The sequence below is a fragment of the Zosterops lateralis genome (assembly GCF_965231275.1).
Source record: "Zosterops lateralis genome assembly, chromosome: 35".
Classification (NCBI taxonomy): Eukaryota; Metazoa; Chordata; class Aves; order Passeriformes; family Zosteropidae; genus Zosterops; species Zosterops lateralis.
In genome coordinates this window covers 2,279,733-2,302,595 of record NC_139795.1, presented here as the reverse complement: position 1 = coordinate 2,302,595, position 22,863 = coordinate 2,279,733, and the positions used below count along the sequence as shown (strand labels likewise).

The window sequence follows — 22,863 nt, the reverse complement described above, 5'->3', positions numbered from 1 at the left end:
AACCACAACAAAAAACATTTTTAAAAAAGGCAGAGACACAACCCAAATAAAACACCCAGACACAGGAAACCCCCAAGCAAATAAAAAAAAAAAAACTGCACAAAACCAAGGACCAAAACACTCACACACACATACCCAGAAAAGAAATTTAAAAGAAAAAACCAACAAGAATAAACAGGAAAGAAAAAAAAGGAAAACTGAGAGACATTGGTGGAAAAAAAACAAGCGCTGGGCTCGTCCGGGATTTGAACCCGGGACCTCTCGCACCCAAAGCGAGAATCATACCCCTAGACCAACGAGCCGCTATGAAACTCGGCTCTCCCGAATTGTTCTCCATGCTCAAATTCATCCGGCCCCGACATTTCCCCCGAACTTTTCCCGAATTCCCCGAGCTTGCTCTCGATCCCGGCGCGGAGAGAAAAATGACGAAGCTTTTGGCGGCGAAAAAAGGCTAAAACCAGGAAAAATAAAAAAACGTAGCGAGGCCCCAGCGAGATTTGAACTCGCGACCCCTGGTTTACAAGACCAGTGCTCTAACCCCTGAGCTATGGAGCCGGCGCGGGAACGGGCGCTCCGCTGGGGCCACCACGGGGGAGTCCCCAAAGCGGTGGGAACGGCCCCAAATCTCCATCGCTTCCAAAATTTCCTCTTCACCCCAAAAATTCCTCCTGTTCCCCACACAATCTCCCTTTCCCTGCCTGACGCGAGGGCGAGGAGCAGGCGGGCCAGGAAGGAACCAGTACTGGGGCATCATCCACCCCGGAATCCCCAAAACAGGGGCTCAGCCCCTCAAAAATTTGGGTTCAGCCCTTGGCGGCTCCAGTTTTGTTCATTTTTCCAGGGATTTTGTCCAACCAGCGGAAAACCCCTTGTTGCTGATGGAGTAACCTGGGTGCTGACGCCTGTTTGTCCCCTCCAAGGGGGTCCCAAGGTAAAGGTTGGCTCATTTTTATCTTTTTTTCTTTTTTTTTTTTTTTTTTCTCATCAAGCCCAGTTTGGGGGATTTGCAGATTTTTGGTTTGTGCTTAACGAATGTAGAATAAAACCCAAAAAAATTATATACAAAATTATATATTTTTATTTTATTCTATTATTTCTGTTGCATTGTATTCTATTATATATTTTTTTATATATGCCTTCACCCCAACACATAAATACATATATATATTATGATATATATTTACACAAATATATTTTAAATATATATTTATAATGTATATATATGGAGATTTGCCCAGGTAGCACCTTTATGTTTTATTTCCCACTCATGGGCTAAGAATGACCCAGGTGTTCCAAATCAAATTAAATCAAATCAAATCAAACACAATTTTGACATCAGAAAAGTCGTGGCCCTGTGAATATTTTCCTTGTTCCAGGGATTTTCATTTATTTCTGTCATTTCTTCAGCGGCGCTGCTTCAGCAGGGGATGAAGCTCCCAAAAGTCACTCATTTTATTCCCCTGCTTGCGGCTTCATCTCTGCAAGAGCTGCTGCACCTTTAAATTTACCTTTAAATTTAAATTTAATGTGGATTTACCTGCTAACTCGTTAAATCAAAGATATAAATTTGAATCTCAGGGTAGGGACCATCACAACAGCTGAAAATTTGGGATGCCTCTGCTTTTTTCTCATCTCAAACCACCCAGGAAAAGGATCAAATAAACCTTTCCCCCACCTTGCCCCAAATCTGTGATTTCCCAAAAAGGATTTATGTGTTTTGTGGAAAAGGTTCCAAAGCTGACCAACCCCAGAATTCCCCTTTATCAGCACTTCAGGCAATAAGACACTGATTATTTTTTAAAGCTGCTTTTTTTTTTTTTTTTTTTTTTTTTTTTTTTTTTTGGCACAACCAGAGTGGACGAAGCAAATTAAAGTTCAGCCTCAACTCCTTGGCAGAGACTTGAGCGTTTCCAAGGAAAAAACAAAAACAAGAAATGAGGACAAACAGGTGATTTTGTGAGAACCTGAGGAAACACAAGATTCAGCACCTAAGCCCACGCCAGGCGTGAGAACCACGGGGGATATTTTGTCAACATCTTCCCCGTGGAGAGGCCTCAGCACAGGAGCACCAGAGGGACAAACGTGGGTCTTGCTCAGGTCCAGCAGGACAAACATCACTTACAAAATCCCAAAAAAAGCACCTTTTAAACTTTCCCAGAGGAGCTGTGGGGGGAGAAACAGGGAGAGCCAAAACCCCACAGACTCTTCCACACTGGACAGGCCAGACCTGGTGGACAGTGGTCACCTGGGGCAGCTTGGACACCTCTCACGACATCCCAAAAACACCTTTTGGGGGACAATTATTATCCCAGGCGGGAGAAGGAACCAGGGAATTTCTGACTGGATTTCTTCTCTGTGGACGAACAGAGGAGCTTTGCCCTGGATGGATGTCTGAAGATTCCTGCTCAATCCCCCCTCTCCCCCAGGTCACTCACAATATTCCACAAATATTCCATTTCCCAGCCACTTCCAAAGGGGTGGAGGAGCCACTCCAAAGCTTCCCACAGATCCTTAAATCCCTGTCTGGGGACAAACCCAGAGCCATAAATGGCTGGCTGAGCTGGTCAGCCCTTCCAGGGGGTGGGTTCAAGTCGGTGGCCACAGCTTTTGATTTGGTGGCCACAGCTTTTGATTTGGTGGCCATGATCTTTGATTTGGTGGCCACAACCTCTGTTTAAACCAACAACCACAATTTCTGGGCACTGCTGGACACCCCTCTGCTTTCACCTGCCCTGAAGACCCTCCTCGTGACCCTCCTGACCACCTGGTTGCCTCTCCCACCAAACCAGGCTGATTCCAGTCTTTTTGAGCCCCCCCAGGTGGGTCCTTCCCCGGCACCCCCCGAGGCACCTTCAGGGGCACAGTTTGATGTAGGTGACGGTGGAGCAGACGGAAAACAGAGGGAACACCTTCTCCTGGAAGGCCACGTTGAAGGTGAAGATGTGCTGCATGTTCTCGGCGTCGTAGAAGGAAACCTCCTCGCCCTCGTAGTCCAGGTAGACGCGGACGCGGCTGAGCTTGTGGCCGAGGCAGAGCGGGGTGCGCTGGGGCGAGGTGACGGCCCAGTAACGGCCCCCGTTCTGCTGCAGGGCCCAGATCCCCTCCTCGGGGGAGAACTGCGTCAGCCCCTTCCTGCGCACGGACTCTCGGGCCACCCCAAAGGCCCAGCCGTCCGAGGGTCCCACCTCCACCTCCCAGTAGTGCCGCCCCGACTTGAAGCCGGTGCTGGCCAAGACCCGCGAGTTGGTGTCGAAGCGTTTGGGGTTGTCGGGCAGCTCCTGCTTCCTGCAGCCCATGCGGACGCTCTTGAGGTCGGCGGAGAGGATCAGCAGGTGGTTGGCAGAGTCGGGGTCCAGGGTCAGGTCCTCTGGTGGGGACAGCGGGGACAGAGGTCAGCCAGGGGTTGAGCAATGAAAACTCCAGCTCAGGGTGGGGGTGATCAGTCTCTACTGGACCAGCCTGGTCCTGAATGATCCCAGCTCAACCCCAATAACCCCACACTGACACCCCCATGGACACCCCACACTGACACCCCACACTGACATTTCCTATGGACACCCCACACTGACACCCCACACTGACACCCCCATGGACACCCCATGGACACCCCAATACTGACACCCCACACTGACATTTCCTATGGACACCCCACACTGACACCCCATGGACACCCCACACTGACACCCCACACTGACACCCCATGGACACCCCCATAGAAACCCCCATGGACACCCCAAATCCCTCCATGGGGTTGTTGACCTCATGCAGCTTCTGGTGACAAACAGAGTGACAACACGAGGCCACCAGGAGCCAGGAGCACCATAAAAGCACGTGCAGGCAACTCGTGGTTATCAACAGCAAAGATGGGCCTTAGGTCAAGAACTCTTTTTCCACATAAATTGATCTTTTTGTCTCATCCACACACGTGGGCGGGCTCTGCACGCCCCTGGCATCACAAATCGCAGAGTTTTGATCCCCAAACCACCCCAAATCCTTGTGGGAAGCCATGACCTAAGGGCATCTTTGCAGCTGGAGCAGCCCAAACCAAACATGCAGCCACAGCCTGGTCACAACAGCCTTTTTTTTTTTTTTTTTTCGCTCTCCAAACTCAGAGGAAGCAACGAGTGACCTTAAATTGTGGTTGTAGTCAGCAAAGTCACCACGAACGCGTGAGACAATTTGTGTAAAACGGGGCCTCGGGAGCTGGAACGCAGCAGGTGCACATGCACCCACCCCCTGGGCATGCAGCGAGGGGCTTTTGGCTTTCCAGGGGTGGCCACCGGGTTTTTCCCGGTGTTTTCTGCCCACTTTTGGCACTCCCAGGGCTGTCTGGGGGTGCCCTTTGTGAGCAGAATCCTTGGAAAAACTCCAACCCACGGATTGCCCTCCTTTGAGACCCCCGTGCTGGAGAACAAAGCTTTAAAAGCAAAAAAGAAATGAGCTTTTTTCTTCTCAAAATTCTGCTCTGGGCACCTTCACACCGAGGGGATGGGGACAGGTTTTAAATCTCAGGTCAGAGGGATGGGGTTGATCCCAGAATTCCTGCAGAGCCCATTCCAGGGGCTCGTCCAGCAGGGAAATTGCTGTGGGATGGGTTTGCCCCTCAAATCCATCACCCCTCCTGCGAAAAGGAGTTAAATCCTTAATTAACTTTAAAAAAATAGTAAAATTCTGCTGGGATTTCATTTAAATTCTTAAAAAACTCAAGGAATTAACCAAATTCTGCTGGGATTTAACCCCTCTGACTCCACCCTGGAGCTCACACCCTCCATCCCAATTCCCTGGTGGGAAACAGGGGCCCAGCAGAGCAAATTTGGCAGATTAAGAGCCAAATCCTGTGGCTCAAAATGGGTTTTTTTTGTCTCAAATCTAAATCTGTGGGGTTTGTTAAGTGCAAACAGGCAGAGAGGACCTGGCTGAGCTGTCAGATCCCCGGCGTCAGTTACAAAAATCGGCTTTGGGGCCCTGGAGCTGAGCAGGCTGGATCTGGAAATCATCGAGAGAGAAGAAATTAAGGAAAAAAAAAAATCTAGAACTGTCCTTTTTTTTTTTTTTTTTTCTTTTTTTTTTCCTTTTTTTTTCCTTTTATTTTTCCTTTTTTTTCCCTTTTATTTTTCCTTTTTTTTCTTTTTTTTTCCTTTTTTTTTTCCCTTTTATTTTTCCTTTTTTTCCTTTTATTTTTCCTTTTTTTTTCCTTTTTTTTCCTTTTATTTTTCCTTTTTTTTTCCTTTTTTTTCCTTTTATTTTTCTTTTTTATTTTCCTTTTTTTTTTCCTTTTTTTTTTCCTTTTTTTCCCCCTCTTTTCGGCTTTGCAAAATACAACCACAATTTCGAGTCTTTGCTCTGTGTGCTGTGTCTGAAATATCATATTTTTTTTACCTTTTTCACCTCTCCCCAGCTCGTCCTGCAGGTGCTCTGGAAAAGAGAAAAGGACATAAATGGTGACGCCGAGGATGGAGCAGCACCACAGAGGAGAATCCCCGTTAAATACATTTAATTTTAATTAAATTTACATTTAATTTTCATTAAAAATCCCCTCCTGGGCACGAAGAAAACACAGGATTTCTGTAAACCACATTTATCCTGCCCTGCCACACCTGGAATCAGGAATTCCAAGCCTTGAGCACAAACTTTGAGCCAATTCCTGCCCCAGGGTGTAATTTCCATTTAGAAATTATTTGGGTATTATTATATCTTTTATATTGGATATTATTATATCTTTTCCTGCTCCAGAATGAGAACCAGGATCTCCAAAATCCCTTTTCCAACTGATTTCTGCTCCTGTTTTGGAGCCCTGGAGCAGCTCCCATCCCTCCCAGAGCCAGGAAAAAACAGGAATTATTTTTTAAAATCTTTTCCACCCACCTCGGAATTTCTTCAGGACCTTCTCCAGGACGACGGTTTTGAGGGAGAAGTTGCAGACGTGGATTTTCATGTCGGTGCAGACGGGGACGGGCTTGTGGCACTTCACGTCGTCGCTCCTGTCAGGGGAAAATAAAAAAAAAAGGGAAAAAAAACCAAATTGGAATTGTTGATATTCCCCCATTTCCATCTCTGATTGCCACAGATGTTCCTGCTCCTTTCCCCCCCCAAAAAAAAAGGGATTTACTCTCTTTGGGGTGAGAAAATCAAAAATCAGGATTTGGGTGTGGATTTTGAGGTTCCTCTGGGGTGGTTTTGTGTTTGGTGGGGTTTTGTGGGTTTTTTTTGGGGTTTTTTGTTTGTTTGTTTGTGGGTTTTGTTGTTGTTGTTGTTGGTTTTTTGTTGTTGTTGTTGTTGGGGTTTTTTTTGGTTTTTTTTTTGTTTGTTTTTGGGTTTTTTTGGGGGGGTTTTTTTGTTGGTTTTTTGGGGTTTTTGGGGGTTTTTTTTGTTGTTGTTCTTTTTTGGTTTTTTTGTTGGGTTTTTTTGGGGTTTTTTGGTGTTGTTTTTTTTTTAGTTTTTTGTGGTTTTTTTGGTTTTTTGTTTTCTTTTTTGGGTGGTTTTTTTGTGGTTTTTTGTGTGGTTTTTTTGTTTGTTTTGTTTTGTGGGTGGTGTTTTTTTGTTTGTTTTTTGGTTGGGGTTTTTTTGTGGGGTTTTTTTGTGTTTTGTTTTGTGGGGGTTTTTTTGTTTGTTTGTTTTTTTTGAGGGGGGGGGTTGGGGGGGTTTTTTTGGGTAACCTCTCCCCCACCCCGCAGCTCCTCCTGCTGCAGCTCCAGAGTCAATTTTGGAGCTCAGTGTCAATTCTGGACCCTGAACTGCACTGCTGAGAGAACTGTGTGTGACCAAACAAAGGAATTTGGGGTTTCTACTCTCGCTTAACCCTTGAAAAAAAACCCTGGCAGGAAAGAGACACAGTGAAAAATCAGATTTCCAAGGGGCTGGAGGGGAGCCAGGGCTTGGGGAGAGCTGGAGGGGAGCAGATTTTCAGATTTTCATACCTGCTGATCACACCCGTCACATCCTGGAAAAGAAAAAAAAATAAAAATAAACTGAGTGAAACCCCTGAGCTCTGCCCCCACCCCGAGGGATTCCTGCCCACCACACCCGTTCTGGATGGATAAAAAAGTGATTTTCCCTCAGGGGATGGTTGTGGAGGTAATTTCAGGTTGAAATACGCTCAATAAAATTGCAACACCGCAAACAAACATCAAATTGAGACATTATTTGCCCGTTCTGCCTTTAAAATTCACCCCAGAGCCCACAAAAAACCTCCCAGGGGTGGAAAAAAAGACCCTGGAGCCAGCCCAGAGTTCCCAACCTGCTTTTTAATTAAAAAAATATAAATAATAATAAATAAAATAAATAATAATAAATAAAATATATATATAATAATAAATTAAATAATAAACAACAATAATAATAAATAATAAAACCCATTGTTCTGGTTTTTCGTGGGCGCAGAGACCACGTGGGCTGAATTCCCACCCACGCCCAAGTCCTGAAAAACCGTCTGCAAATATTGACAGTGCCCAGGACTCTGCCCGGGAGGGAATTTAACCCCCTGCGGGTTCACCAGCACAGCCTGGGCAATTCAATAAAAACAAACTCCATCCAAAGGTCACCCACTGATTTTTGGGTGGGGAAAAGAGCTCTGGGATTTCAGGATTTGGGGCTCCCAGGGTTGTTTCTCCAGCCTGGAAAGAAGAGTTTGGTCCAACTCAGGTCTGAATACTCTGAAAACAAAGGTGTGGGAGTGCTAGAAAAATCCAAACAAGCTCATGGAGGAAAAAAAAAATAATTAAATTAAAGAGGATATTCTGTTCCTCAGTCAGAGAGAGCTGGGGGCACTCAGACACCTCCTTGCACCATTAAAAATGGAATAAAAAAATCACTTTTACCCCCAAAACACCTCAACAAGACCCACAAAAAAAAAGGAAAGGTGGAGGAATAAAATTGTGACCAAGGCCTGACCCCTGACCTTGAGGAACTCCAGCATGGGCTGCTGGATTTTCTCCTCCAGCTCGGCGATGAGCTTGTTGAGGAGCGTGATCTCCTTGGAGAGGTCGGTGATGTTCTCGTTCTGCCTCCTGGAGATGTTCTTCTCCATCTTCTCCAGCTGCCCCAGCAGAAGGTGCTCCTGGTCGTGCAGGAACTGCCGCAGCCGCTCGAAGTCCGAGAGCAGCTTCTGCCGCTCGCTCTCGATGGTTTTCTGGGGATAAAAAGGGCAGAAAAAAGGAGGGTAGAGCAGCAGGGTGGGCCAGACTGGGTGGGTTTTGCCTTCCCAAAAAAAAGCCCCTCAAAGCCATTTGTCTTTTTATTATCATTATTATTTTCAGTGGAATTTCAGTGGAATTTCAGGGGAATTGTTTTCAGTGGGGCGGGTGATCAAAACCATTTGTCTTTTTATTATTTTTATTATTTATTATTTTTATTTTTAATTTATTATTATTATTATAAATTAATAATAATAATAAAATAATAATTATTATTTATTATTTTTATTATCATTATTATTTTCAGTGGAATTTCAGTGGAATTTCAGAGGAATTATTTTCAGTGGGGCGGGTGATCAAAACCATTTTTCTTTTTATTGTCATTATTATTATTTTCAGTGGAATTTCAGAGGAATTTCAGAGGAATTGTTTTCAGTGGGGTGGGTGAATCAAAACCATTTGTCTTTTTATTATCATTATTATTATTTTCAGTGGAATTTCAGAGGAATTGTTTTCAGTGGGGTGGGTGATCAAAACCATTTTTCTTTTTATTATCATTATTATTTTCAGTGGAATTTCGGAGGAATTTCAGTGGAATTATTTCAGAGGAATTATTTTCAGTGGGGCGGGTGATTTTTTTCCTCCCCATTCTGCTGCCACAGGGGTGATGTGCGGAGGAAGAGGAAGGGTGGAGGATGTTCTCAGATGCTCCAGCACCATCCCTGAGGTCAGCGAGGCTCTGGCTGATGCTGGTGAGGCCAAGAGGAAGGAAAAAAACAGCTTTTTCCCCTTTTCAGATCCTCACCCCGCTCCAGGCCCCCCCACCGCCCCACCCCGGGACCCACCAGCAGCTCCTGGGTTTTTTTATCGTCGTTCACTTTGAACTCCAGCAGCTCCTGCCGCTCCTTCCGCAGGAAATCCAAGCGCGCCTGGATTTTCTCCTGGGAACAAGAGAAGAGGATGTTCCTGGGGCTGTTTTCTCTCCCTCCCTGAGTCCCTCCTGCCTGAGGGGTTGGGTCCTTGTTGGGTGGGATGGGGAAGGGAAAAAACAGGGAAAAAGGGAAGGAAAAAAAAACAGGGAAAAAAAATCCCGGAACTCAGGGGAAAGGAAAATCCTAGAACCCAGGGGGGAAAAAAAAATAAAATAAAATCAGAACTCAGGGGAAAGAAAAAAAACAGAACCCAGAGGAAGGAAAAAACCCAGAGTTCAGGGGAAAGAAAAATCCTAGAACTCAGGGGAATAAAAAATCCCAGAACCCAGGGAAAAAAAAAAATCCCAGAACTCAGGGGAAAGAAAAGTCCCAGAACCCATGGGGAAAAAAAAAAAAATAAAACCAGAACCCTGGGGAAAGAAAAATCTCAGAACCCAGAGGAAAGAAAAGTCCCAGAATCCAGGGGAATAAAAACCCCCAGAAACCTGGGGAAAGAAAAAACCCAGAACACAGGGGAAAGAAAAATACCAGAACCCGGGGGAAAAAAATAAAAATCCTAGAACCCAGGGGAAAGAAAACACCCCAGAACTCATGGGAAAGAAAAATCCCAGAACTCAGAGGAAGGAAAAAACCCAGAGTTCAGGGGAAAGAAAAATCCTAGAACCCAGGGGAATAAAAAACCCCAGAACTCAGGGGAATAAAAAATCCCAGAACCCAGGGAAAAAAAATCCCAGAACCCATGGAAAAATAAAATAAAAAAAATAAAAAAATTAATAAAATAAAATAAAATAAAATAATAAAATAAAATAAAATAAAATAAAAATAAAATAAAATAAATACAATACAATAAAATAAAGTAAATAAAATAAATAAAATAAAATAAATTAAATAATAATAATAATAATCATTTTAAAAAAAATAAACAAAAAACACCCCCACAAAAAAAACAACTCGGCTCTCGGCTCCCCAGGCAGGACAGACAGACGGACGGACAGACCGACCTTGTACTCCTCGGACGCCTCGTCCACCGGCACCACGGCGTGCGGGCGGTGCTCGCGGGACCTGTCGCACACCACGCAGATGGCCCTGCGGTCGTCCTTGCAGAAAAGCTTCAGCGCCTCGCGGTGCTTGGGGCACAGCCCGCCCTCCTCCTCTGCCCCTTTGGCCCCTCGCAGGGCGAACTGGCTGATGATCTCGGACATGTTCGCCAGCTGCCGGTTGGGACGGAAACTCTTCTGGTGGAAAACCTCGCGGCACTGCGGGCAGGGGAAATCCAGCTGCAGGTCCCGCCAGCTGTTGGCGATGCACGCCCGGCAGAAGTTGTGCCCGCACTCGATGGAAACCGGGTCCTTGAAGAACTCCAGGCAGACGGAGCAGGTGGCCTCGTCCTGCAGGTTCCCGGGCAGGAACACGGCTGCCATCGCCTCTCTCCTGCGGGGTTGGGATGGGTTTGGGGATGGAGCGGCAGCGCCTGGCGCTGTGCCCCGCTGGGGAGGCGCTTTTCCAGGAATGACCCGGGTCAGTCCTGCAGTGTCCGGTTTCTGCACAGGGACAGGGGACAGGGAGCTCGGGGCTGGGGACGCGCAAAAAAAAAAAAAACAAACCAAAAAAAAAAACCAAGCAGGGAGGCCGACCCGCTGATCCACGCAAATTATGTCTGGGTTTGTTTTTTTGTGGTTTTTTTTTTTTTTTTCTCTTTTCAGTAGGGGAGGTGGGAAGAGGAAAATCTTTTGGGATACCCTGCCTGGGGTTTTTTTTGGATTTTTTTTTTTGGTGGTTTTTTTTGGGTGTTTTTTTTGTGTTTTTTTGTTTGTTTGTTTGTTTCGGGGTTTTTTGTTTGTTTGTTTTTTGGGGGGTTTTGGGTTTTTGGGGGGGGGTTGGCGGTTTTTTTGGTTTTTGGGGGGTTTTTTTTGGTTTGTTTTGGTTTGGTTTTTGGGGATTTTTGGGGGGGTTTTTGTGGTTTGGTTTGTTTTGTTTTGTTTTGGAGTTTTTTTGGGGGGTTTTTGGTTGTTTTTTTGGGGGTTTTTTGGGGGGTTTTTGTGTGTGGTTTTTTTTGTTGGTTTTTTTTGGTTTTTTGGGGGGGGTTTTTTGTGGGGTTTTTTTTGTTTTGTTTTGGGGTTTTTTTGGGGTTTGTTTTGGGGTTTTTTGTTGGTTTTTTTGGGGGTTTTTGGGGGGGTTGTTGGTTTGTTGGGTGTTTTTTGGTTGTTTTTTTTTTTTTTTTTTTTTTTTTTGTGGTGGGTTTGTTTTTTTTTTTTTCCCTCCTTTCAGCAGGGAGGTGAGAAGAGGAAACCCTTTTGGGATCCCCTCCCTCCTGGGGCTGTCACCGGCTGTGGACGGAGCTGATTTATGGCCGATTTATGGTGAATCTGAGCCCCCCAGCAGCTGCTCCCGGCTCCCGTCCAGGGACCATCCGAGCCCGCGGTAAAATCCCATTTCGCCCCTGGAGCCTCGTTTGGGGCCTCAGATGATCCGGTGGAGCTCCAGGGCCGTAAAAAGCAACAGGAGAAAGGGAATCCGGGAGGATGCAAAGCTCTTATCGAGATCTGGGGGTGAGTTTTGTCAAATCCATAAAGATCGAGATCAAGATTGGAGACTCAGGATGAAATTTCTTGGTCTTCCAGAAATGTTTTGTGCAGGTTTGGGCGTTAAATGGGAGTGATAATATAATAAATATAAATTATATATATATATATATATATATATATATAATTATATATAAATATATATAAATATATATTTAAATATATAAATAAAATATATAATATAAATATATTTATAAATATATAAATATAATATATTATATATATTATATATAACATATATAATATAAACATATATAAAATATATAAATATAAATAAATAAATATAAATATAAATAAATATAAATAAATATAAATAAATATAATTTCTCTGGGGCTGGGGTTTGGTGCACTAAATGGGAGTGATAAATAAAATAAATGTAATTTCTCTGGGGCTGGGGTTTGGTGCATTAAACGGGAATGATAAATAAATATAATTTCTCTGGGGCTGGGGTTTGGTGCGTTAAACGGAAATGATAAATAAAATAAATATAATTTCTCTGGGGCTGGGATTTGGCGCATTAAATGGGAATGGTAATTACAATAAATATAATTTCTCTGGGGCTGGGACTGTCCATAACTCGGCGGTTTCCACCTGAGACTTCCCCAAGTTCCTGCCGGGGCAAACCGGGACAGGAGAGGGGCGGTCACCCGGGGGGTTCGTGTTTCCAGGGATGGGATGTGGGACCTGCAGAGGGCGATTTGTCTTCTCCTAATGAGAACCTGAAACCAGATCCATAAATTCTGATTTGAGGGGCAGCCCCTGCTGATCCAACAGCTCGGAGTGGGAGTTTGGGCACACCTGGAGCTCTGGCAGGGGGAGAAATCCCAATCCCAGAGGTTGTGCTGGAGGAATTGATGAGTGAAACCAGCCCTGGGGTTGTCCTGTGGAGGGTTATCAGCTCTGTGGGGGTTTGTCTGCCTCTTCTCATATATTTATATATTTGTATATTTGTATATTTGTATATTTGTATATTTGTATATTTGTATGTTTATATATTTATATATTTATATATTTATATATTTATATATTTGTATATTTATATATTTTTATATTTATATATTTATATAAAATAAATATATATTTATATATTATTTATATATTTATATATTTGTATAAAACAAATATAAAAATATGTATATATAAATTTATACATTTATATATATATTATATATTATATATTTATATAAAATAAATATATGTTTATATATTTTTATATTATTTATATTATTTATATTTCTATATATTTATATAGAATAAATATAAAAATATTTTTATTTTTATATATACTTATATTTATATAAAATAAATATAATTGAATATATTATTTATGTATTTATACATTTGTATATATATATTTACATATATTAAAATAAATATATTTTATATTTATCTATTTATCTATTTATATGGTTATATAGTTATATAGTTATATAGTTATATAGTTATAAATATATTTTTATATTTATCTATTTATCTATTTATATTTATATATATATTTATCTATTTATATATTTACAGGTATTTTTATATATTAATATATATTTATATCACTCCCTATAAAAGGGAAATCCCTTCTCTCCCACCCCCCATTTCTTCTGACCTGTAAATACACACCAAATGTATATTTTTCCCATTTCACACATTCCCCCTCACATTTCTCCAGTGTCAGGACGATGCTGTGCCCCTGAACTGGAGACAAACCCACACCCCAAACCTGGGGATGCCCAAATCAGACAAGGAAAAAACCGAGGGACAGAAAAGGGGCAGAAAAGGGACAGAAAAAGGAAGAGAAAATGGACAAAATGGGCAGAAAAGGGGCAGAAAAGGGAGAGAAGAAAAGGGACAGAAAAGGGACAAAAAATGGACAGAAAAAGGGGCAGAAAAGGGGCAGAAAAGGGGCAGAAAAGGGACAAAATGGGCAGAAAAGGGACAGAAAAGGGAGAGAAAAGGGGCAGAAAAGGGACAAAAAGGGACAGAAAAGGGACAGAAAATTGTCAGAAAATGGGCAGAAAATGGGCAGAAAAGGGGCAGAAAAAGGGACAGAAAAAGGGACAGAAAAGGGGCAGAAAAGAGACAGAAAAAGGGGCAGAAAATTGGCAGAAAAGGGACAAAAAGGGACAGAGAGGACCCCGCCATCCCAAACCCCCCGCGCCCCCCGTACCTCGCAGCGCAGGGGTCGCACAGGGGGCTCCTCCCGAACCTCCCGAGCCCCGGGGCCGGGGGGTTTTGTGTGGGGAGGGGTCTGCAGGGGGCCCGGCGGAGGAACCCGGCGGCGGCCGCGGCGGCCTCGGACATCCCGGAGCGGCGTGTCCCCCCCGGGGATGCCATTTGTCACCTCTGTCCCTCTGTCCCCTCTGTCCCCCTGTCCCCCTGTCACCTCTGTCCCTCTGTCCCCTCTGTCCCTCTGTCCCCCCTGTCCCCTCTGTCCCCTCTGTCCCCTCTGTCCCCTCTGTCCCCCCTGTCCCCTCTGTCCCTCTGTCCCTCTGTCCCCTCTGTCCCCCCTGTCCCCTCTGTCCCCTCTGTCCCCTCTGTCCCCCCTGTCCCCTCTGTCCCTCTGTCCCTCTGTCCCCTCTGTCCCCCCTGTCCCCTCTGTCCCTCTGTCACCTCTGCCCCCCTGTCCCCTCTGTCCCCTCTGTCCCCTCTGTCCCCCCTGTCCCCTCTGTCCCTCTGTCCCTCTGTCCCCTCTGTCCCCCCTGTCCCCTCTGTCCCCCTGTCACCTCTGCCCCCCTGTCCCCTCTGTCCCCTCTGTCCCCTCTGTCCCTCTGTCCCTCTGTCCCCTTGTCCCCTCTGTCCCTCTGTCCCTCTGTCCCCTCTGTCCCCTCTGTCCCCTCTGTCCCTCTGTCCCCTCTGTCCCCTCTGTCCCTCTGTCCCTCTGTCCCCTTGTCCCCTCTGTCCCTCTGTCCCCTCTGTCCCCTCTGTCCCCTCTGTCCCTCTGTCCCCTCTGTCCCCTCTGTCCCTCTGTCCCTCTGTCCCTCTGTCCCCTCTGTCCCCTCTGTCCCCTCTGTCCCCCTGTCACCTCTGTCCCCTCTGTCCCCTCTGTCCCTCTGTCCCCCTGTCCCCCTGTCCCCCCTGTCCCCCTGTCCCCCTGTCCCCTCTGTCCCTCTATCCCCCTGTCCCCTCTGTCCCTCTGTCCCCCTGTCCCCTCTGTCCCCCTGTCCCCTCTGTCCCTCTGTCCCCTCTGTCCCCTCTGTCCCCTCTGTCCCCCTGTCCCCTCTGTCCCCTCTGTCCCTCTGTCCCCGCCGCCCCCGGCCCGGCGCACTCACCATTCCCTGCCCTCCCCCATGGCTCCTGGCCTGGGCTCCCACCGAGGATTTTTCTCCCTCCTCTGCTCCTCTCCTCCTCCCTGCCAAAATCTCCTTTCCCTGCCCAGCGCCAGGATCGCCTTTCCAGCACCTCCCTCCACCTGTCCCCGAGCCCTAAACCTTCTCCCCGGGGATTTATTTTTATAAAATAAAATAAAATAAAATAAAATAAAATATTAAAATAAAATAAAATAAAAGGAAAATAAAATAAAATAAGATAAAAGGAAAATATAATAAAATAAGATAAGATAAAATGAAAATAAAATAAAATAAAATAAAAGGAAAATAAAATAAAATAAAATAAAATAAAATAAAAGGAAAATAAAATAAAATAAAATAAAATAAAATAAAATAAAATAAGATAAAATAAAATAAAATAAAATAAAATAAAAGGAAAATAAAAAGAAAAGGCAACGCGAGTCCCTGCCAGGTAAATATCTATTGCTATAAATATATAGATCAATTAATGTCTACTGGATTATTTCCCCTGGCTTCCCCCGATGTTCCTCTCCCAAAATTCCCAACCAGGAATTTCCCAGCCCTGCACTGGAGAGGGAAGAAAACAAACAAACAAACAAACAAACAAAAAAACCAACCTCCCAAACCCTGTGATGCGCCCAGGAGGAAAATCCTTGTCTCGCCCTTGGGGCTTTGGGTGTCGGGATCGTGTTCGGGGCTCAGGAATGCTGAGCCGGGAGAGCTGGAAAGAGGCGCGGGGAAATAAGGACACGAGCCAGGTCCAGCCTGGGGGTTTATTTTAGAACCAAAACTAAATCAGGGCGGGCGGCGGGAGCCTGGCGGGGCCATTCACCCCCAATTTCGGGCCAGGGGCACCCGGGGTTTGTCCTGGGAGCGGCCGGGGTTTGTCCCGGGACATCCAGGATTTGTCCTGGGAGCGGCCGGGGTTTGTCCCAGGGACATCCAGGGTTTGTCCCGGGTCAGTCCGAGCCGTCCGTGCCCCAGTCCCGGTTGCACAGGTCGGTCTCGCAGCAGGAGTAGCGGGAGCTCAGGCGGGACTCGGTGTCGGACGCGCGTTCCCGGCCGCAGTTCAGGGCGGAGGTGCAGCCCTGCTGGTAATAGACGGTGGCTTTCCCTGCGGGGAGAGGCAAAAACAGCGTAAAAATCGGATTTTTGGGTTTTGAGGGGAAACCAGGCTTTAAAATAGACCCCCAAATCAAGCACCATAAATGCCATAAAAATCAGAGTTTGGGCTTTGAGGAGGAGCCAGATTTTGAAATAAATCCCCTCCCCAAATCAAGCCACTGTTCGGTTTAATTAAGGAAAAAAGAAAAAAAGAAGAGCCAAGGAGAGGATGAGGAAGCCACGGAAAAGGTGGAGAAAGGCAAGGGGAGGACAGGGAAGACCAAGGGGAGGGTGGGGAAGGTCAAGAAGAGGATGAGGAAGGGCAAGGAGGGGTTGGGAAGGCCAAGGAGAGGATGGGAATAACAAGGGGAGGGTGGGGAAGGCAAATAAGAGGATGGGGAAGGAGAATAGAGGACAGGGAAGCCAAGGGGAGGATGAGGAAGCCAAGGAGAGGATGGAGAAGCCAAGGAAAAAACGGGGAAGGGCAAGGAGAGGATGGAGAAGCCCAGGGAAAAGGTGGGGAAGGCCAAGGAGAGGATGGGGAAGGAGAATGAGAGGATGAGGAAGCCCAAAAGAAGGATGGGGAAGCCAAGGAGAGGGTGGGGAAAGGCAAGGGGAGGATGGGGAAGCCAAGGAAAGAATGGGGAAGGCCAAAGAGAGGGTGGAGAAGGCCAAGGAGAGGGTAGGGAAGGCCAAGGAAAAGGTGGGGAAGGCAAATGAGGGAGTGGGGAAGCCAAAGAGAGGATGGGGAAGGAGAATGAGAGAATGGGGAAGCCAAGGAGAAGGTGGAGAAAGCCAAGGGAAGGAGGGGGAAGGCAAATAAGAGGATGAGGAAGCCAAGGAGAGGTGGGGAAAGCCAAGGAGAGGGTGGAGAAGGCCAAGGAAAAGGTGGGGAAGGTGAATAAGAGGATGGTGAAGGCCAAGGAGAGAATGGGGAAGGAGAATGAGAGGATGGTGAAGGCCAAGGGGAGGATGGAGAAGCCAAGGGGAGGATGAGGAAGGCCAAGGGGAGGTTGGGGAAGGCCAAGGAGAGGTGGGGAAGGAGAATGAGAGGACAGGGAAGCCCAAGGACCCCCCAGCCCACGCACCCAGGCTGGCTCTGATGACGGCGCACTTCTCGCGGCGCTCGCAGGTGGTGACGTTGGCGCCCCACAGGCAGCCCACCACGGGCAGCTTGTACCTGCAGACGTGGCACTGCAGGGCCTGGGCTGCGGCAGAGGAGGGAAAAAAACCGGGATAAACTTTGGGAAAAGGCAGGGAGAGAATCCTGCCTGGGATTGGGATGACCCTGGGGATGGGATTTGTTCCCTCTCACCGGCTCCGATGCACAGGACGAGGCTCAGCCCCAGCAGGAGCAGCTTGGTCATGGTCCTGATTTCCATCCTCTTCCCAGCTCAGCCTGGCGCTCCCTGGAATGAAAATAACTCAGGAATTCATCTCTGGGATGAGTCCCCTCAGCGCTCAGCCCTGGGATAGAGTGGGGGAAAAAAAATCCCCTCCCACTCCTTTTGTTTTGTGCCTTTTGGGGCAAAACAAGCAGAGAAAAACTCGGTTTGCCTGGATGAGATAATCCCTAAAAACTGAAATGTGGGGAATCCTGGAGGCTTTAGTGGTTGTGGATCCAGGGCAGGAGGTTTGCCTTCATGAGATAATCCCTAAAAACTGAAATGTGGGGAGTTCTGGAGGCTTTAAATGGTTGTGCATCCAGGGCAGGAGCGTCCCATGGGAATAAAATGATTTAATGAGGGGGAAAAAAGGAACTTTATTGCCAGAGGTGCTGAGAGACAGCGCCGGCAGCTGAACCCAAACCAGGTGGATTTGGGTAAATGAAAGGGAAAAAAGGTCACATTCCAGTGAACAAAGGGATAAAATAAAAGATAACCGCCCAACGTGGGGCTCGAACCCACGACCCTGAGATTAAGAGTCTCATGCTCTACCGACTGAGCTAGCCGGGCTCCTGGAAAATTCTTTTTTCCACTATTTTTTGGCTAAAGCCAAATTTCATTCGGTTTTTGTAAAACTTTTATATAAGAATTAAACTGGATTATCTCTTATAATAAATAAAATTAAGGGTAAGAAATATATTGTACAGAATAAAAAATTATATGGGAATTATAACTGCATATTTGTGCATTATAATACAGGATATATTGATACACTATAAATACATTTTATCCTCTTTTTTTATGGTACACAAGATTATGTATTTATATGTTTTATATTTATTTATACATAAATTAGAAATAAATTTCTAAAATTTCAGAAATAAATGTATTATTTATTATAATAAATTACAATAAATTTTGTTATGTATTGTTATTTATACTTGATATAAAAAGGTTTAAATATAATATTTTCAAATCAATGTTAAATATTAAATAATATTTCATAATATAATAAAATATTATATGGTATAATATAATATAATATAATATAATGTAATGTAATATAATATAATATAATATAATGTAATGTAATGTAATGTAATATAATATAATAATAATATAATATAATGTAATGTAATGTAATATAATATAATATAATATAATATAATATGGTATAATATGGTATGATATATAATATGGTATAATAAAATAATATAATAGAAATAATTTTATATTATATTTTTTAATATTAAATAATATTAAAACATATCTAAAAAAATTTAAATATCCCAAAAATCCCCTAAAATCCCCGGTCCTTACCCGGCTGCCGCTCCCCCGCTCTCCCTCCCCCGGTCCCTTTATCCCCGCGCTGCCCTCGGGGCCTGAACGACCCCACATCCCCCGGGAGGAGCCGCGCCCCGGGAACAATGGCCGGGAACACCTGGACAAACAGCGGGACGGGCGGTCACGGCTCCTGGAGCCCCTTTGTGCCCGGACCCTAAACTGGGAAAAGTCCCTTTGTCCCCTGATCCCAAACTGAGAAAAGTCCTTTTGTCCCAAACAGGAATGTCCCTTTGTGCCCGCACCCCGAATGGGGAGTCACTTTATCCCCTCATCCCAAACAGGGGAGTCACTTTGTCCCCTCATCCTAAACTGGGAAAAGTCCTTTTGTCCCCTCATCCTAAACTGGGAAAAGTCCTTTTGTCCCCTCATCCTAAACGGGGATGTCCCTTTGTCCCCTGATCCCAAACAGGGAAAAGTCCCTTTGTCCCCTAATCCCAAATGGGGGAGTCCCTTTGTCCCCTCACCTCAAACTGAGAAAAGTCCCTTTGTCCCTTCATCCCAAACAGGGGAGTCCCTCTGTCCCCTCATCCCAAACTGGGAAAAGTAACTTTGTCCCCTCATCCCAAACTGAGAAAAATCCCTTTGTCCCCACATTCCAAACTGGGGAATCCCTTTGTCCCCTCATCCCAAACTGGGGAGTCGCTTTGTCCCCTCATCCCAAACTGGGAAAAGTAACTTTGTCCCCTCATCCCAAATGAGGAAAAGTCCCTTTGCCCCTTCATCCCAAATGGGGATGTCCCTTTGTTTCCGCATCCCAAATGGGGAAAAGTCACTTTGACCCCTCATCCCAAACTGGGAAAAGTCCCTTTGTCCCCTCATCCCAAACTGGGGAGTCACTTTGTCCCCTCATCCCAAACTGGAGAAAGTCCCTTTGTCTCTTCATCCCAAACCCCAAAGACCCCACAAACCGCCCGGATTTGGGGATGGGACCAGGGCCTGGAGCTCCACTGGATCCCCCCATCCCAGGGGGGTTTCTCTGCCTCAATTAATGACAGCGGTAATAAATAAATTAATTGATTTATGACAGCGTGATTGATTCCGGGTTCTTTTTGTGCCAAACCCCATCGCGGTGTTTGCACAGCTGCCCGGGCGTGAAACTCCTGGTGTGGGTCCAAATCCTCCTTTTTTGGGGGGTTAAATCCTCATTTCTGAGTTCTCAACTCCCTTTTTCGGGCACAATCCCAAATTTTACAGTAAAATTCCCTCGGTTTTGGGGCACAACCGCTGGTTTTTAGGGGCAGAAAGTCGCTTTTAGGGCCCATTTTGGGGGTACAAACTCCCATTTCCAAGTTTTTGGGTTTGTCTCAGTTTGGTGATTTTTTGTCTGCTGCTTTTTGGGGCTTTTTACTGCTGAAAGTTGATTATAAAAAGGTATAATTAAAAAAAAAGGTAAAATAAGGGTAAAAAGTATAAAAATTAAAAATAAATTATATTTTTTAAAGGCATAGTACTCGATGGGGGAAAGAATTTCAAAATGGAATAATGATTTCTGAAAGGAACAATCAATTCTCACAGAATAAAAATAAAGAAAACCCGGCAGAGTAATTCTAAAAGGAATGACGATGATAAAAAAAAATAAAGGAACAATAATTTAAAAGGTAATAAGAATTTTAAAAGGAAAGACAGTTTCAAGAAGGAATGATAATTTTAAAAGTAATAGAAATAGTAAAAACCAGAGTAACTGTTTAAAAAGAAATAATTATATAATTAATAATGATAGTAATGATAGTAAGAAGATATTAAAAATAAATAAATAAATAAACCACTAAAAATAGTTATGGAAAGGAATAATATTTTTAAAAAATGATAATAAATGAAGGGCCAAAAGTGTACCATTTAGGTACATAAGTGGGGGGAAAAAAATTCGGATCGCCCAACGTGGGGCTCGAACCCACGACCCTGAGATTAAGAGTCTCATGCTCTACCGACTGAGCTAGCCGGGCTCCTGCAGAAACAGGCGACTCAGCAAGACCAGCATTCGGATAGGAAAATACTGAATTTTTACGGAGAATCCGAGCAGAGGACGCTGCCCCTCGTTGCTTCTGCTTAAATTATTTTTTTTTACATAAAAACCAAAGCGTTGGTCCCTTCTTAAAACTTTTTTCCCCCTTTCTAAAATTATTATTATTATCCTTCCTTTTTCAATTATTATTTGCCTTTTCAGAATTATCCACCCCTCTTTTTTTTTTCCAAATTATTATTCCCTTTTCCAAATTACTGCTCACTTTTAGAAATTATTCTTCCCTCTTTTAATTTATTTCCCGTTTTTCAAAAAAATTTTAATATATGTTGCTCAGTGAAAGATGGAGCTGGGGCAGGTGGTGGCACAAAAAGGAGACAAAAAGGGGGTTAGGAGATGTTAAATTCTGGAAATAATTTTAAAAATGAAAAAAAAAATTAAAAAAGATTTTCTGGACAAAAAAAAAAAAGCTTCTTCCCTGACCGGGAATCGAACCCGGGCCGCGGCGGTGAGAGCGCCGAATCCTAACCACTAGACCACCAGGGAACTGCTTACCGCCACCTATCCCCCAAAATACCACCCAAAAATGATTTTTGGGTTAAATTCCGTTTAAAAAGGGTCACTGCGTGGTTTTTTCCTTTTTTTCTTGCTCTCTAAAGGGTAAAACCCTCCCAATTTAATCCATCCCACCCCGCCCTTGGCTCATCCCCCACTCCGGCTCCTCCTCAGGCACCTGAGAGGGCAGAAATTACCCCCCAAAAAAGCTCTTTTTACCCTCATCCGGACACCCTGTCCCAAACTACACTAAAATTGGGTGGATTTCCCAGTTTTCCTGAGGTTGGGCTCTTCCCCATGTTTTCCACACAGAGGGAAAACACCCCAGAATCCAGCGGCTCCCTCATTTCATGGGGGAGAAAAAACAGATTATGGATATTCCAGCAGCTCCAAAAATCCGGGAGGAGCTGTGCGTGACACTGCAGGGTCAATCCTGGGGTTTCACGAGGATTTTGGATCATTTTACTGATTTTTCCTGATTTTTGTCCTCCAAATCCAAGTACACCGTGGGTATGGATAAAGTGATATCAGCCTGGAATGGGAATAAGAAGAGGAGGATGAGGGGGGTGAATTCCAGCAGGGAAAAGGCCTCTCAACACCCGAATTTCTGGAATAATGGGAAATAGGGAGCCAAGAGCTCCGGGTGGGAGGGAGGGGGTTGAAAGTGGAATTCTGGCTGCAATTCCAGGTCACGTCCCAAGAACAAACAACTCCATCCAGGAGCAGGAACGCGTGACTGCAACGCCTCCTCCTCCACACAATACCCCTTTTTTTTTTTTTTTTTTCCTTTTTTTTTTTTTCTTTTTTCTTTTTCTTTTTTTTTTTTTAATTTTTTTCTTTTTTTTTTCTTTTTCTTTTTTTTTTCTTTTTTCTTTTTTTTTTTCCTTCTTTTTTCTTTTTTTTTTTTTTTTCTTTTCTTTTTTTCTTTTTTCTTTTTTTTTTCTGGGATGAACGAACCCAAAATGATTTGGGGGAAGGGAAAGTCTCTGCTTTTCACCCTGTGGGTGCAACACCGAAGAATGGCTGGATTTGAACATTGTAAAAGGGTTTTTTTTTTCACCCTTTCATCTCCATCTTGGACCAAAGAGAGGCTTGATGGAGCAGGAATTGTGAAATGGGATGTCCTGGGGATGGAAATGTGAATTATCCGTACCTGTGCCTTTGATAATTTGATTTTTAAAATATAATTTCCCCTCTGGGAAGCAAATAAATGATGGATGTAAAGGAAACCAGGAGCAAAGCTGCCACCCAACCTCGGCACTCAGAACTCCCCAAAATAACCCCGAAATTGAACCCCCAGATAGAGAGGGAGGGGAAAAGGGAGAAATTCCCACACCCCCCCCCAAAAAAAAAAAACCTGTTTCTGCCTGGTTTCGAACCAGGGACCTTTCGCGTGTTAGGCGAACGTGATAACCACTACACTACAGAAACTCGGCTGTCTTTGATTTGAGGACGGATGAAATTTATTAAAAATAAGATTATTTTCCCTTTTTTTGATGGTGCTGCCTATACCCTTTGGTTCATTTTCCCCTTCCTTTCCTGGAAGGTTTTTCCCCAACCCACACTCAGTCCTCCCTCCTGCGGCTG

At 44.7% G+C, this 22,863-nt stretch overlaps 2 protein-coding genes across 11 annotated transcripts; both read right to left on the bottom strand.

Moving 5' to 3' along the window:
- Positions 1 to 732: 732 nt before the first annotated feature.
- LOC310921523 (E3 ubiquitin-protein ligase TRIM7-like) lies at positions 733 to 15,395 on the bottom strand. 10 transcript variants are annotated; one of them, XM_083881684.1, is made up of 8 exons: positions 14,911 to 15,395; positions 10,066 to 10,637; positions 8,978 to 9,073; positions 7,898 to 8,128; positions 6,918 to 6,940; positions 5,866 to 5,981; positions 5,380 to 5,415; positions 733 to 3,367 (listed from the first exon to the last, which is right to left on the bottom strand). In XM_083881684.1, the coding sequence occupies exons 2-8, from the start codon at positions 10,483 to 10,485 to the stop codon at positions 2,853 to 2,855; spliced, it is 1,437 nt and encodes a 478-aa protein (XP_083737810.1). In that variant the 5' UTR covers positions 10,486 to 10,637; positions 14,911 to 15,395; the 3' UTR covers positions 733 to 2,852. The 10 variants fall into 10 exon arrangements, with proteins under 10 accessions (XP_083737810.1, XP_083737811.1, XP_083737809.1 ...); XM_083881685.1 differs by having other exon boundaries at positions 10,066 to 10,495; positions 14,911 to 15,035; XM_083881683.1 differs by having other exon boundaries at positions 10,066 to 10,605; positions 14,911 to 14,946.
- Positions 15,396 to 15,757: 362 nt separating this feature from the next.
- Positions 15,758 to 17,414, bottom strand: LOC310921526 (uncharacterized protein; the record flags this gene model as incomplete). The annotated part of the gene is made up of 3 exons (XM_083881693.1): positions 15,758 to 16,042; positions 17,121 to 17,240; positions 17,348 to 17,414. 3 exons carry the CDS (start codon positions 17,412 to 17,414, stop codon positions 15,888 to 15,890), a joined length of 342 nt encoding a protein of 113 aa, XP_083737819.1. The 3' UTR covers positions 15,758 to 15,887.
- Positions 17,415 to 22,863: the final 5,449 nt, after the last annotated feature.